The following is a 14695-nucleotide window of genomic DNA, read 5'->3' as shown; positions in this document are numbered from 1 at the left end:
ATGACATCTTCCTTATCTGGACAGATACAGAAGATTATTTGACGTCCTTTTCTTAATTCAATTGATGAGAATATACAGTATACGATGTCCTTTTCAACAGATAATATTCAATTTCTTATCAACCAACTGTTAATGTTAAGTTGGTTGATAATTCCTTGACCACAGGGTTGTACACTAAAGATACAGACCGTAATACACTCTTGAGTTTTGAGAGTAGCCATCCTAAGAATATGTTGCGATTGTTACCATACAGTCAGATGGTAAGAATCAAGCGTATAGTTGACGATCCTATTGAACTTAATTCATCCTTGGATACGATGATTACAAATTTTTTACAGAGAGATTACCCCAAACAGCTGCTGCTAACACATAGGAATAAGATCGATAGCATACCTAGAGAAAAAAATAGTAAAAAGGGCTAAACGCACAGACAAAAAACGGATTCCTTTTATCTCCACCTATAACGATCTTAGTGGAGATATCTCAAGAATTCTAAATAAACATTGGCCAATTATTAGCAATAGCTATGACCAGATTAGTGAACTTAACAGTCCGCCATTGATGTCATATAGACGACCACGTAGTTTACGTGATAAATTGGTCAAGTCAAGGATGAGCAAACCATCATCTAGTGGTAAACAAACTTTACTCAGATCACTGAAGCCTAGTAATTTTCCTTGCTATAAATGTATAAATTGTCCACTTATGTACAGGGGCAACACATTTAATCATCCTTTTACACATAAACAATACAACATTAGACAACATTTTACTTGAGACTCGGATTGGGTAATCTATGTCTTATGGTGTCCCTGTCATCTATTATGTGGGTGAAACGACCTGTGACTTTAAAACCAGATTAAATAATCATCGGTATTCCATTAGGAAAAAGAAACGTGATCTGCCGGTAGCGAAACATTTTTTGGAAAAATGCCATACTGAAAAGGATTTAAAGTTAATGATTTTGGAATATATTCCACCACCTCATAGTGGTGGAAATAGACACACTCTGCTACATAAATGTGAATTGAAGTGGATTTTTTTACTCGACTCATTGAGACCTAAGGGTCTCAATGTGGAGTTTAATGTGGCTAGAGGTACTCTCTGACTTCTCCCTTTTGGGTCTCTTTCTTTCTTCTAGCGATGTCCTCTTACATGTATATGTTATGTGATACGTCCACGTTTGCACATTTCTTATGATATCCTTCTTATTTCTTTAGCTCATATGGTGAATGAAGGACCACTACAGACCATTTACGATCAATTCGACCCTTATGAAATAGAAGATGGAAGCTATACTTACCTTATTTCACTATGTCCTGTGACGAGTATTTTTATATTTATTCTCGACATTGTATTATTTATTGAGTGAGATTGAGCTGCAGTAAAATTCCAATATTATTGTATAAACCCGTGTGCTTACATACTGCTGTGGAATCATCCAGGGGGGTTCGATACATGAGTGCTGGTTGTAGTGGGCGACGATACACACGGGAGTGTGATATGGTAGTCTCACCAACCTTGGTGTTGGGTGTCATTGGTTATATAACAGTGGCCTTGAATCCTCCCCCTCGTGTGAACTCCTGTTTATGTCCACCTATATATCATTATGATACTTATCTTATAAAAAAAGAAAAAATTTAAAAAATGGTTCTCCGTAAATATTTCCTTAATGTATTTAGATTATATTCTTTTGGTCTTTTGCTGATTCTCATATTTACATTCATTAATTTTTATAGGTTTATTTACCTTCTTTGATACGGATCCAGGACATTCCTGAATTTATATATATGTATATATATATATTATACATACCCGTATTAGGGCCTTTTTATTTCATTCTTCTATCCTATGAGGGTTCAATTAGATTGTGCTTGTTCGCAATCTATATACATGGCAGGCCTTAGCTATGTTCGACCAGTGCGGTCGCACAGGGCGCCAGCCGCCACACGGCAAGAGGGGCACCAGCGGGTGTGTGTATCCCCGTGCCGTTGCAACTACCAGCGGGGATACACACATCGCACCCGCGCGCTTCTTCACTTAGTAGCCATCGCTACCGCTGTAGCAGCCATAGCGGCTGCTAGCGGTGACACCGGGCATGAGGGCGGTGGCGCCGCTAGCAGCTGCTGTGGCTGCTATAGCGGTAGCGACGGCACTATAGGAGAGCAGGGAGATATCTCCCTTCTCCTCTGCTATAGTGCCGCCTTGTAGATAGCAGCCCCCCCTTCCAGGATAGATAGCGCCACCGTAGCACCCTGAAGGAGCGGAATCCCTGTGTGGCTGGGGATTCCGCTCCTGGATCGCTGCTTGATGTTTCTGTCCATATATGGACAGTGACATTAGGGGAAACTCCTGAAGCGGAATCCCCGGTCACAGCATTGCAGACTCTATGACCGGGGATTACACTCCAGGAGAAGCCAATGACGTCATGGACATAGACGACAGGAGCTTCTCCTGAAGTGGAATCGACGGTCATAGCGTCTGCAACGCTGTGGACGGGGATTCCGCCTCAGGAGTTTTCCCTGATGTCACTGTCCATATATGGACAGAGACATCAAGCAGCGCTCCAGGAGCGGAATCCCCGGCCACACGGGGATTCCGCTCCTTCAGGGAGCTACGGTGGCGCTATCTTTACTGGAAGGAGGGGGGGTTGCTATCTACAGGGGGGCTGTGGGCTGTGTGGCACTACCTACAAAGGACAACTGTGCAGGAGCACACAAAATACCCAGCTTTCCCGGGTATCAAAAAAAAAGTGAGGAAATAAACTAAGATATAACTTTTATTTAATCTAGCTAAAAGGATTAATCTTTACTCAGACTAAATAAAAGTTATAACTTAGTTTATTCCCACACATTTAGCTGGGAAAGCTGGGTATTTTGTGTGCTCCTGCACATTTGTCCTTTTTTGAATGTCTATTGCCCCGCCGGCTATAAGGGTCATTTCGTAGTCCTTGCACTACCTACAAGGGGGCTGTGGGCAGTGTGGCACTACCTACCAGGGGGCTGTGTGGCACTACCAACCAGTGGGCTGTGTGGCGCTACCTACAAGGGGGCTGTCTGACGCTACCTACAAGGGGGCTGTCTGGCGCTACCCACAAGGGGCTGTGTGGCGCTACCTACAAGGGGCTGTGTGGAGCTACCTACAGGGGGAATCTGTGAGTGGGAGGGCTGATGGTCATTTTACTGAGTGGTGGGCTGATGGTCATTTTGCTGTGAGTGGGGGGCTGATGGTAATTTTACTGTGAGTGGCGGGTTGGTGGTCATTTTACTGTGAGTGGGGGGCTGATGGTCTTCAAGTGGTTTCCACCTCTGACCTCCAATTGAAATTAATAGGAGGCAGAAAATACTTGCGGCGCCGGTTTGGAGCTTTTTTTTCCTGCGTCTTTTGCATTCGCTTCAACAGCTTAAGAAAAAACACAAAAAAAAGGTCACACAACACTGTCAGTTGCTGAAGGAATTTTGAGGCAGATTTTTTTTGCCTTACAAAAAACGTGTGTGAACAAGCCCTACGAGTGGAGTGCTTGTTCTTAGCCGTTTTCTGTCTTTCTCAAAACTATTTTTGGTAGGGGGGCCCTGAGGAAGTTTTGTTTTTCCAGTGCTGCCTCAAGTCCGAAAAGGTTGGGAAACTGTACTAGGCTACAGGGTCCCGTCATGGAGCAGATCAGTTCGTCATGGGAACGGGGCCTAGGGGAGTACAATTTTTGTTTTTGTTTGGGGGCACTGTCTGCAAGGGGGAGGTGCGGGGACTATATGGCATGATCTACAAGGAGGAGGTGGGGGACTGAATGGCACTGTCTACAAGGGGGAGGTGGGGGACTGTATGGCACTGTCTACAGGGAGGCTATATGGCAAAATCTACAGGGGGGCACTATACTGTGTGTTGGCCACTAAGCGGACATTATACTGTGTAGGGGTACTACAAATGGCATAATATTGTGTGCACAATTAGAGGACAAAATACTGTGTCCTTGAAGGGGTTGTAATATATTATATTATTAAATATTATTATTATACCGTATGGGGGCACTAAAGGGGCATTATAGTTTTTTTATGGGGCATTTTTTTTTTAATGATGGGGTGGGGTGCCGAAAGATCAATTCGCACAGGGCGCAATCTATACTAGGGCCGGCCCTGTCTATATATACTAAGTTCGTAAACACTAATGATGTATTTCTCGTTGCTTGTAGCCTGGCAACGATTAGTTGATGCCGCTTTTGGCTATCGTCCGCTCGGCGCATTCGAGGGTTGGTGATGCTGGCGTACCAGCATTAGGTATCCTAGTGACTGATTACACTCTTCACTTCCGGTTTTCGTCAGCCGGCTCAGTACGCGCTTGAGGGACATGGACTCCGTGAACAGTGAGCACTATTTAAATATTTAAATATATGAATTACCTACCATGGTCTCAAATTATTAATGGTCCTACATGTAATTTACGACACAGCTTTTTGAATATTTGATTATCATATAATTATGTCTGTATCATGTCTTTTTCTCATATTTATTATTATTTTAATTGTTGAATATGTCACTTTACACTTTTGTATCAATGTTGGAATGTTTTGATACCCTAAACATGATTTTACACTTTTACATGCTCTATATATTTTTCTAATTATTGAAATTATTCTAATGAGATATATTGCCTTGTTTTTTGCGCATGCTTTATAAACCTTGGATTGTGTATGTATCACCATGCTTGAAAAAATTCCTAATGTTGGACAGAAACATCACACTTTTTCTATGTTGGCTTGAATAAAAAAACACAGTTTTTAATCTATTCTATCGGAGTGCTGCAAGATTTATTTCTTTGGGATATCAATATAGTCTCTATATTTGAGATTCTTATTATTTATGGGTTACTTCTAATTTCTTTGGCAACGAGTCTGTTTCAATCTTTGCTGCCTTTATTTGTCTTTTACACAACCTATGTTTTTTCTTTAGAATTATTTAATTCCTTGTCACTACCTTTTTGCTTTAGTAGTTTGAACCCTTTATTTTTATCTTTTATTGCCCCCCTCACTGTTTTATGTAACCACATCGGTTTCATCCTGTTTCTAGCCTGTTTATTCCCATAAGATGTATATAAGGTCCCATTTAGTTTGTGTATCTTTATTTTTAAGGACATTGTCCCAGTTTATGCCCTTAAGGCCATCCCTTAGCCCATGCAAATTGGCCTTTCTGAAGTTTAGTTGATTTGTAGGTACTCTATCAAACATCTTATTAACCCCTTAATGCAATATGACATACTATTACATCACATGCGTTGTCCTGTTACCGCAAACAGACATAATATTATGTCATTGCGTTAACAGGCACCTGTGTCTGCAAACACAGTTTTAAAGCAGTGAGAGTTTAACGCTATCACTGCTGCAAGGTCAGGGCCGGTGCTAGCCTCTGATCCGGGCGATTAACCCCTTAGATGCATCGCTCAAAAGCGAGCGCTGCATCCATGGTGTTACTAGCATATCGGAACCCCGCGATACAATCGTGGGGTTCGGATGGCTGCTTTGCCAACCGGAGGCCTAACAATGGCCTTCTGTCTGCCAAGTACATAGGCATGTTAGGCCCCGCCCAGAAGCAGGGCCTGAAAGGCCTCCGATCGCAAAAAGAAGATGGCACAGGCTCAGGAGATAAGCCTGCGCCATCAGACGGAGGTGTCAGCTGTATGTTCCAGCTGACCCCATGCTGTAACGGCCTGCCATTAACCACTGAAAGCAATCATGGCATCTCAGTGTTTGTAAACAATCGGAATCGCCACGATGCCGATGGTTGCTATGGGAACCGGAGGCCTAACGATGGCCTCCTGATCTGTCACCTACGGAAGCCAATTAGCCCCCATCTGACAGCTCTAATACATTGCACTATGTGGGTAGTGCAATGCATTAGAGTAAAGCTCAAGGCATTTATGCCTTCAAGTCCTCTAGAGGGGGAAAATAAAGTAAGTAAAAATTTTGTACAAAAGTATAAAAATAAAAGCTATAAGTTGAAAAAACAAAAACTGCCTTTTTTCCTATAATAAGTCTTTTATTATAGGAAAAAAATGAAAACATACAAAAGTACACATATTTGATATCACTGCGTCCGTAACGACTCAAACGATAACACTATAATGTTATTTTTCCCGCACGAAGAACACTGCAAAACAACAATTAAATAAAACAATACAAGAACCACTATTTTTTGGTCACCACCCCTTCCACAACATAGAATAAAAAGTGATCAAAAAGTCGCATGTACACCAAAACAGTACCAATAAAAACTACAAACCGTCCCGCAAAAAAAAAAAAAAGCCCTTACAAAGTTTTTTTAAATGAAAAATAAAATAAGTTATGGCTTTCAGAATATGGTGACAAAAAAAATTGCTTTTATTGAGAAAATGCTGCAAAACATAAAAAATACTATACGGATGTAGCCATCTTTATCTTCACTCTGATAACTTGCTGCAGCGTGATATCACACAACAAAAGCCATTGAAAAGTCATTGAAAATGTCAAGATAAAGGATCTTAACACTGTGTATTTAATGTGTTAAAAGTCAAGATAAAGTCGGCTACATCTGTATATATATGGTGTCGCCGTAATCGTATTGACCCGGTGAACACTGTAAAAAAAAAAAAACATTGTCAAATTTGCTGGTTCTTGGTCACCTTCCTTGGCAATAAATGGAATGAAAAGTGATAAAAATAAAATCGCATGTACTCCAAAATTATACCAATGAAAACTACAGATTGTCCCGCAACAAATAAGCCCTCACACAAATCCGGTGGAGAAAAAATAAAAAAGTAATGGCTCTCAGAATATGTTGACGCAAAATGTGCAGAGTGTTGCAAAAGCGGATAAGATTGGGCACCATTTATCAGTGCGACACTGGCCACATATCTGTGAAATATTATTTATTAACCCCATTACGGTGCCTTTTTATTATGTACTTTGCCCAACTTACATATGCCCCCACATTATAAACTGAAAGATCAGCAAAATCCCAAGCAGAACAAATACCAAGCTAAATCTGCGCTCCAAAAGCCAAATGGTGCTCCCTCCCTTCTGAACCCTACAGCGTGCCCAAACAGCAGTTTACGTCAACATATATGGCATTGCCATACCCGGGAGAACCTGCTTAGCAGTTTAATAGGTGTGTGTCTTCGGTGGCACCAACTGGGCACAAAATATTGTGCACTAAAATGTCATATTAGCAGAAAATTTTCATTTTTACTTTGCACCGTTTGCTGCGAATGAATTACTAATGAAAAAACACCTGTGGGGCAAAATGCTCACTACACCCCTTAAAATGCCTTAAGGGGTGTAGTTTCCAAAATAAGGGTCATGTCTAAGGGGCTTGTTTTACTATTTAACCTCAGAGCCCTGCAATTGTGGGTTAATGCTCTGTAAATCACCAAAATAGACCTCAAATGCGCATGTTGCTCTTCACTTCTGAGCACTGTCATTTGTCCAGGCAAATGATAAATGCCTTAAGCGGTGTTGTTTCCAAAATGGGCTCCCTTCTTGGGGGCTTCCACTGTACTCTGGTACCTTAGGGTTTTGTAAATGCGACATAGCGCCCAAAAACCAATCTAGCAAAATCTGTGTCCAAACAGCAGTTTATGACCACATATGGGGTTTTGCCGTACTCGGGAGAAATTGCTTTACAAATGTTTTTCTCCTTTATCCCTTGTGAAAATGAAAAAAATCAACTTTTTAGTGGAAAAAATTTTGATATTACATTTTACGGCCTAATTCCAATAAATTTGGCAAAAGACCAGTGGGGTCTGAATGCTCACTTTACCCCTAAATACATTCCTTAATGGGTTTAGTTTCCCAAATTGGGTAACTTTTGGGGGGCTACTACTGTTTTGGCCCCGAAGTGGCTTTGCAAATGTGACATGGCACCCGAAAACCATTACAGCTAAATTTGAGCTTCAAATGGTGATGCTTCCCTTTTGAGCCACGCCGTGTGTCCAAACAGCAGTTTATGACCACTTATGAGGTATTGCTGTAATCGAGAGAAATTGATTTTCAAATGTTGGGGTGCCTTTTCTACTTTATTCCTTGTAAAAATGTAAATTGTCCACGTTTTATCTGAAAAAATGTAGCTTTTCATATTCATGGCTTAATTTCAATAAATTCAGCGAAAACCCTGCAGCGTCAAAATGCTCCCTATACCACTAAATCAGGGGTGTAGTTTCTCAAATGGGGTCACTTTTGGGCGGTTTCCACTGATTTGATCCCGCAGAGGCTTTGAAAATGTGACATGGCGCCGCAAACCATTCCAGCAAAATTTGAGCTCTAAAAGCCAAATGGTGCTCCTTCCATTCTAAGGCCTGTCTCGAAACAGCATTTTATTGCCACATATGGGGTATTGCTGTGCTCAGAATAAGTTGCTTTACAAATGTTAGTGTGCTTTATCTCCTTTATTTATTGTGAAAATTGAAAAAGCTGAGCTAAAACTAAAATTTATTAGAAAAAACATAGATTTTAATTTTCACGGCCTGATTCCACTAAATTCTGCAAAAAAACTGTGGGGTCAAAATGCCCACTATACTCCTTAATAAATTCCTTGAGGGGTGTAGTTTCCCAAATATGGTAACTTTTGGGGGTTTTCCACTGCTTTGCAAATGCCACATAGCACCCGTAAACCATGGCAGCAAAACTTGAGCTACAAAAGCCAAATTGTGCTCCTTCCCTTCTGAGCCCTGCCATGTGTCCAAACAGCAGTTTATTACCACATATGGGGTATTGCTGTAATTGGGAGAAATTGCTTTTCAAATGACGGGGTGTTTATTGTCCTTTATTCCTTGTAAAAATTTAAGTTTTATTGGAAAAAATGTTGAATTTCATTTTCACTGCCTCATTCCACTAAATTCATCCAAAAAATTGTGGTGTCAAAATGCCCACTATGCCCTTTGATAAATTCATTGGGGCGTGTAGTTTGCCAAATGGTGTCTTTTTGGGGGTGTTTCCACTGTGTTGGCCCCACAAGACCTCTTCAAACCTGACATGGTGCCTATGGAATATTTCTAAAAAACGGCAGAATCTGGGCAATAAATTTTGCGTTGTGTTTCTCTGGTAAAACCTTCTGTGTTACAGAAAAAAATGATTAAATACGAATTTCTGCAAAAAAAAAATGAAATTTGGAAATTTCACCTCTACTTTGCGTGAATTCTTGTGAAAAGCCTAACAAACGTTCTAACGGCTGTTTTGAATACTTTAAGGGGTCCAGTTTTTAAAATGTGGTGATTTATGGGGGTTTGTATTGTATGCCCCTCAAAGCCATTTCACAACTGAACGGGTCCCTGAAAAAACAGCCTTTTGAAATTTTCTTGAAAATGTGAGAAATTGGGGCTAAAGTTCTAAGCCTTGTAACGTCCTAGGAAAATAAAAGGATGTTCAAAAAACAATGCCAATCTAAAGTGGACATATGGGAAATGTTAAGTACCACCTATTTTGTGTGGTATTACTATCTGTCTTACAAGCAGATACATTAAAATGTATAAAAATGCTAATTTTTGCAATTTTTCGCAACATTTTGGTGTGTTTCATAATTCAATACTGAATGTATCTACAAGATTTTACCAGTAACTTTTACCAGTAACATGAGAAAACAATCTCAGAATCGCTTGGATAGGTAAAAGCATTCCAAAGTTATTACCACATAAATTAACACATGTCAGATTTGAAAACTGGGGCTGCATCCTGAACCTGCCAACTAGTCCACATCCTTAGGGGGTTAAAGCAGGGGTGTCAAGCATGCGGCCTCTAGTACAGGCTCTGCTCCGGGACTCTGTGTAATTCCCTGACATCGCTGTCCACATATGGACAGCGATGTCTGGGGCTTCCCCAGAGCTGGATTCCGTGCAGATCGCTAGTATCGGATCTGCTTCGGCACTCTGTGGAATTTCCTGACATCGCTGTCCATATATGGACAGTGTTGTGAGGGTCTTCCCCAAAGCGGAGTCCCGAGCAGAGCGCTAGTACAGGCTCTGCTCTGGGACTCTGTGGAATTCCCTGACATCGCTGTACATATATGGACAGTGTTGTCAGGGTCTTCCCCCAAGAGCGGAGTCCCGAGCAGAGCGCTAGTACAGGCTCTGTTCCGGGACTTTGGGGAGTCCCCTGACATCGCTGTCCTCATATTGACAGCGATGTCTGGGGCTTCCCCAGAGCCTGAGTCCCGTGCAGAGCACTAGTATAGGCTCTGCTCCGGGACTCTGGGGAATCCCCTGATAACGCTGTCCTCATATTGACAGCGATGTCTGGGGCTTTCCCAGAGCTGGAGTCCCGTGCAGAGCGCTAGTATTGGCTCTGCTCCGCGACTCTGTGGAATTCCCTGACATCGCTGTCCATACATCGACAGTGATGTCAGGGGCTTCCCCAGAGCAGGAGTACCAGTGATGTCAGGAGCACAGCTGGAGTCCCAGGAAGAGCCTACTAGCGCAGCATATCTACAGAGGGCACTGTGGCAGCATATCTACAGAGAGCACTGTGGCAGCATATCTACAGAGGGCACTGTGGCAGCATCTACAAGTGGGTGTGTGGCAGTATCTGCAGAGGACACTGTGGCATTATCTAGGGGTGTGTTGCATTATCTACAGAGGGCACCGTGTCATTATCTACAGAGGGCACTGTGGCATTATCTACAGGGGGCACTGTTGCATTATCTACAGAGGGCACTGTGGCAGTATCTATAGAGGGAACTGTGGCAGTATCTACAGAGGGCACTGTGGCATTATCTAAAGAGGGCACTGTGGCATTATCTACAGAGGGAACTGTGGCATTATCTAAAGAGGGCACTGTGGCATCTAAAAAGGGGCTGCCCAATCTTGACATGTGTGTCTGCCAAACGCTGCCAACGGAGCCGCCGGACTGCATTTAGCGACACAAACTGGAAAACTGGATTGTTGAAATAAGCACGTGAAGAATTATCTCAAAATTTAAACCTAGCTGTATTATTATAGTAATGTAGTATTAGTATTATAGTAATATAGTGTTATAGTAGTTCAAATAACTGATTAACAATAATTTTGTATTGTATCAAATTTGAAAGTAATGCGGCCCGTCAACTTCCCATTTTTTCTATATGTGGCCCACTTACCCAGCCAAGTTTGAGACCCCTGGGTTAAAGGATACATGAAAACTTATTATGTTGTGGTCATTATTACCTAGGTCACCCCCAACCTGTACTTTCGATATCGTGTGTGGCCTAACACTAATCTATAATCACTGACTCATACACATTTTTTGTGTGCAAATAGTTGAAAGCTATCGTTCATGGCGACAATCAGTAAGTTTTTACTATATACTATAAATTGTGTACAGACTGGGATAAGAATAGGGTAAAATGTGTTATTGTGTTTGTTTGAGTCAGTAATAGTTTAAATATATATAGGCATATATGAAATACTCAAGGTTAGTTTGAATAGTGGGCACAGAAAAACCTCTGTAAAGCCTGCCAAAACAAAAGTTTGGGAGTACTGGCAGTTGCTTGCTCAGTCCCTTGAAAAAGACGTGGGTGCAGCGTTTCTGGAGGAGAGCCCTGTGACTCTCCTCCAATAAATGGTTCTAAGCCGTTTTAGCAGCACCATTAACTGAAGGAAAGCCGTTGACTGACAGGCTTTTTAGTGGACACTCTGCACTTGCTTTTCTAAATACTTTTAGGCATCTCAAAGATATCTATATCTAAAGTGACACCGTCCCGCTACAATCTCTCCATCAGTGTCTGGACAACAGCACACATCTCCAGTATGGTCCAAATGATATATATTAGTCATACATCAATGTAAAAAAGCAACATTTCCACCCATCATAATTGTAGGGTCTTTCTCATGACTGTCTTGCTATAGTCAAACTTCACAGTTAGGGCAACAAGCCAACTTCAGTCACATGTTAAGAAGAAAAAAAAAAAAGAGAACACTTTAACATCAAGTTTGTTTCCCTATATGATTATATAAAATGCTTTACTACAAACACGAACACACTTAAAACTATATACAGTATATGCATCTTGTCGCTACTTTTCCAACCTTTATTAGGAGTTATCCAATGACAATAAGGTGAATCATAAATAATTGCAAGTAGGAAAATTCTGACATTATTATTATTATTATTATTATTATTATTATTAATCTCACATATAACCAATGTGTAAATGATACATGATGAGAAATTAGTGTTTTCCTTCTCTCTTTATTTACATAATGAGTTTTTGCTACAAATTATCCTGATGTAACCTGAAAGGTTATTTTACAGAGAATGCATTTTATGTCTAGTACAACAGAAAGGCTTCAATAGAACTCGGGAAATTAATACTTATCATTGTAATAGCAGAAAAGACTGCAATCCAGTTTATTGTGAATGTGCTTGCACTTTTTTTCTTTAGAAAGATTTTTCTAGACAAAGGTTTAAAGGGAGTTTCATAGTCCAGTTAAACCATTATTATCTGGGGTTGCTGTCACAAGCACATGCAGCATGTGGTGTATAGACAGGATCTAGAAGGCAAAATTGGCTTAATATATGCAAATGCTGGTTTTATGGTTGTACCGTTAAATAGAGGTTGAGAATATCCCACAAGATATATAAAGGACAGTCTGTGAAATCCACCCAAAATGGGGAAGGTGAGTAAGAGAATATTTGTTTGATACCATATATTTTTTTAATTTAACTAAATAATCAAATGTAAAACAATGTACACCTGATAATTTTGCTTATGAATAATATGTAATTAACAAATTCAGTATGTACCAGGGTATCATCAAATTAACAAGATCGCATTCTTTATATTCTCAGCACATAGCTTTATCATCCAGATTAAAATATACATACACAAAAATACAATATGTTGACATTTATTAACAGCAAGCAGAAAAAAAAAAGAAGTGGAGGAATTGAAAAACAAAGTATAATAGAAAGTTTTACAACAAAGCCCCATCAAGCTTAGGTTGTATCTGCTACTTACATTTTACAGACAATATATTTGCAATCTAAAAATATACTTCCATAAAAGACTAAGCAATGCATTTAAATGCAGTATGTTCTAAAAATGTGCAATAACCTTAAAAAGGAATATACTATTGGGGATCTAAAAGCATTACTCTACAAAATTGACAAATGAAACAGTAAAAAAGTTTGTAAAAATATTTTTTAGGGGCGAACACAGGGGGGTGGCCCCCAGAGCAAAGTTTAAAATGGAAACTTTGTTTAACACCTCTAACCGCATGGGACAGAAGGGCTTGTTGCTTTTTCTGGATCCTTGGTTTATTTTCCAACACTTGATGCAAGGCCTATCGAGAGGGAATTCCGGCATAAGTTCTCACCACTTATTAAAATAAGGGATTCCGCTATTCCCCCTCTTCTAGGGTCCCATAGCAGCCACATGTAGTACCTTTATAATATGTTCAGCCTTGGAATAATCTTTTAAGTTACGCTTTTTTTTTTACATATCTCTCCTGTACATTACTATTTATTTATAGATGAAAAAATATGATATGTATATCCTCTCTACAAATAATAAAAAATAAAATACAATTTCCTATCTTTACAGATCATCTTTTATGAAGATAAAAACTTCCAGGGCCGCTCTTATGAGTGCAACTGTGATTCTGCTGATCTACACTCCTTCTTCAGCCGCTGCAATTCCATCCGTGTGGAGAATGGCAACTGGATGATCTATGAACATCCCAACTACAAAGGACACCAGTACTTCCTGAAGAAAGGGGAATATCCTGATTATCAACAATGGCTGGGATTCAATGACTCCGTGAAGTCCTGTCGATTGACCCCACAAGTAGGATATTTTTCTGTTATATCAAATTTATAAAAAAATATTAGATAAATATAAGCATTGCTCTGTGTTCATACATTTGATTTGAATGGGCTGTATATTAAAGTTATAAACATAGATTAATATGCATTTATCTGTTCATACTTCATAAATAAACAAGAAAACAAAACTAGAATATATTGTCAGATCTATATTTTAGATAAAACAATTACATTTGTGCTGAAAATGTATATTTAAATTTATTAAGAATGATCAAGTTATTCTTGCTTCTAGCACCGTGGCACCTTCAGAATTAGGGTCTATGAGAAAGAAGATTTTGGTGGTCATATGATGGAATTTACAGAAGACTGTCCACATGTCCTTGAGAAGTTCCGTTACAATGACATCTACTCCTGCACCATACCTGAAGGCCATTGGATCTTCTATGAAGAGCACAACTATAGGGGACGTCAATACTACCTTAAGCCTAGCGAGTACACAAGATATTCTGAATGGGGTGCAAACAGTCCCAGAGTTGGCTCCTTCAGGAGGGTTCAGGACCTCTTTTAATGCCTTCACATGAGACATAATTGTAATTGCCATTAATAAAATTACCATTGTTATCTTTAATATATCCAGTCTAATTACTTTTCCAGAAGTCATGCCTAAGTGTCTCAGTACATTAACAAATGTACTTTTTTTTTTTAAATTATCTGAGAGCATAAATCCATTGATAGATTTGATTGAGAAAAAAAAGAGCATTTTATTTGATGTACAGTACCTTAGCATGGTCATTTCTTTCTAATCTACTAAGTAATATTTTTGGAAAGGATAAGCACTAAACCCTACTATTGTCCATTAAGAAAACAATGCTCCTATAGGAACCACAAAGTAAGATGAGCTATTTGCTAATTTATACATAAAGGCATATCTGGTACCTC

The 14695-nt window shown here is 39.9% G+C and overlaps 1 protein-coding gene and 1 long non-coding RNA gene across 6 annotated transcripts in view; one reads left to right on the top strand and one right to left on the bottom strand.

The window, feature by feature from the left end:
• The window catches only part of LOC142655563 (uncharacterized), a 131764-nt gene that overhangs the window by 85196 nt on the left and 31873 nt on the right, over window positions 1-14695 (bottom strand). The window lies entirely within an intron of this gene.
• LOC142655561 (gamma-crystallin-3-like) lies at window positions 12601-14324 on the top strand. 2 transcript variants are annotated; one of them, XM_075829889.1, is made up of 3 exons: window positions 12601-12609; window positions 13536-13778; window positions 14049-14324. In XM_075829889.1, exons 1-3 carry the CDS (start codon window positions 12601-12603, stop codon window positions 14322-14324), a joined length of 528 nt encoding a protein of 175 aa, XP_075686004.1. The 2 variants fall into 2 exon arrangements, with proteins under 2 accessions (XP_075686004.1, XP_075686003.1); XM_075829888.1 differs by having other exon boundaries at window positions 13536-13793.

This window comes from Rhinoderma darwinii, chromosome 6 (genome assembly GCF_050947455.1).
Source record: "Rhinoderma darwinii isolate aRhiDar2 chromosome 6, aRhiDar2.hap1, whole genome shotgun sequence".
Classification (NCBI taxonomy): Eukaryota; Metazoa; Chordata; class Amphibia; order Anura; family Rhinodermatidae; genus Rhinoderma; species Rhinoderma darwinii.
The sequence above is the reverse complement of the archived record's forward strand: the minus strand, read 5'-3'. Positions and strand labels throughout refer to the sequence as shown.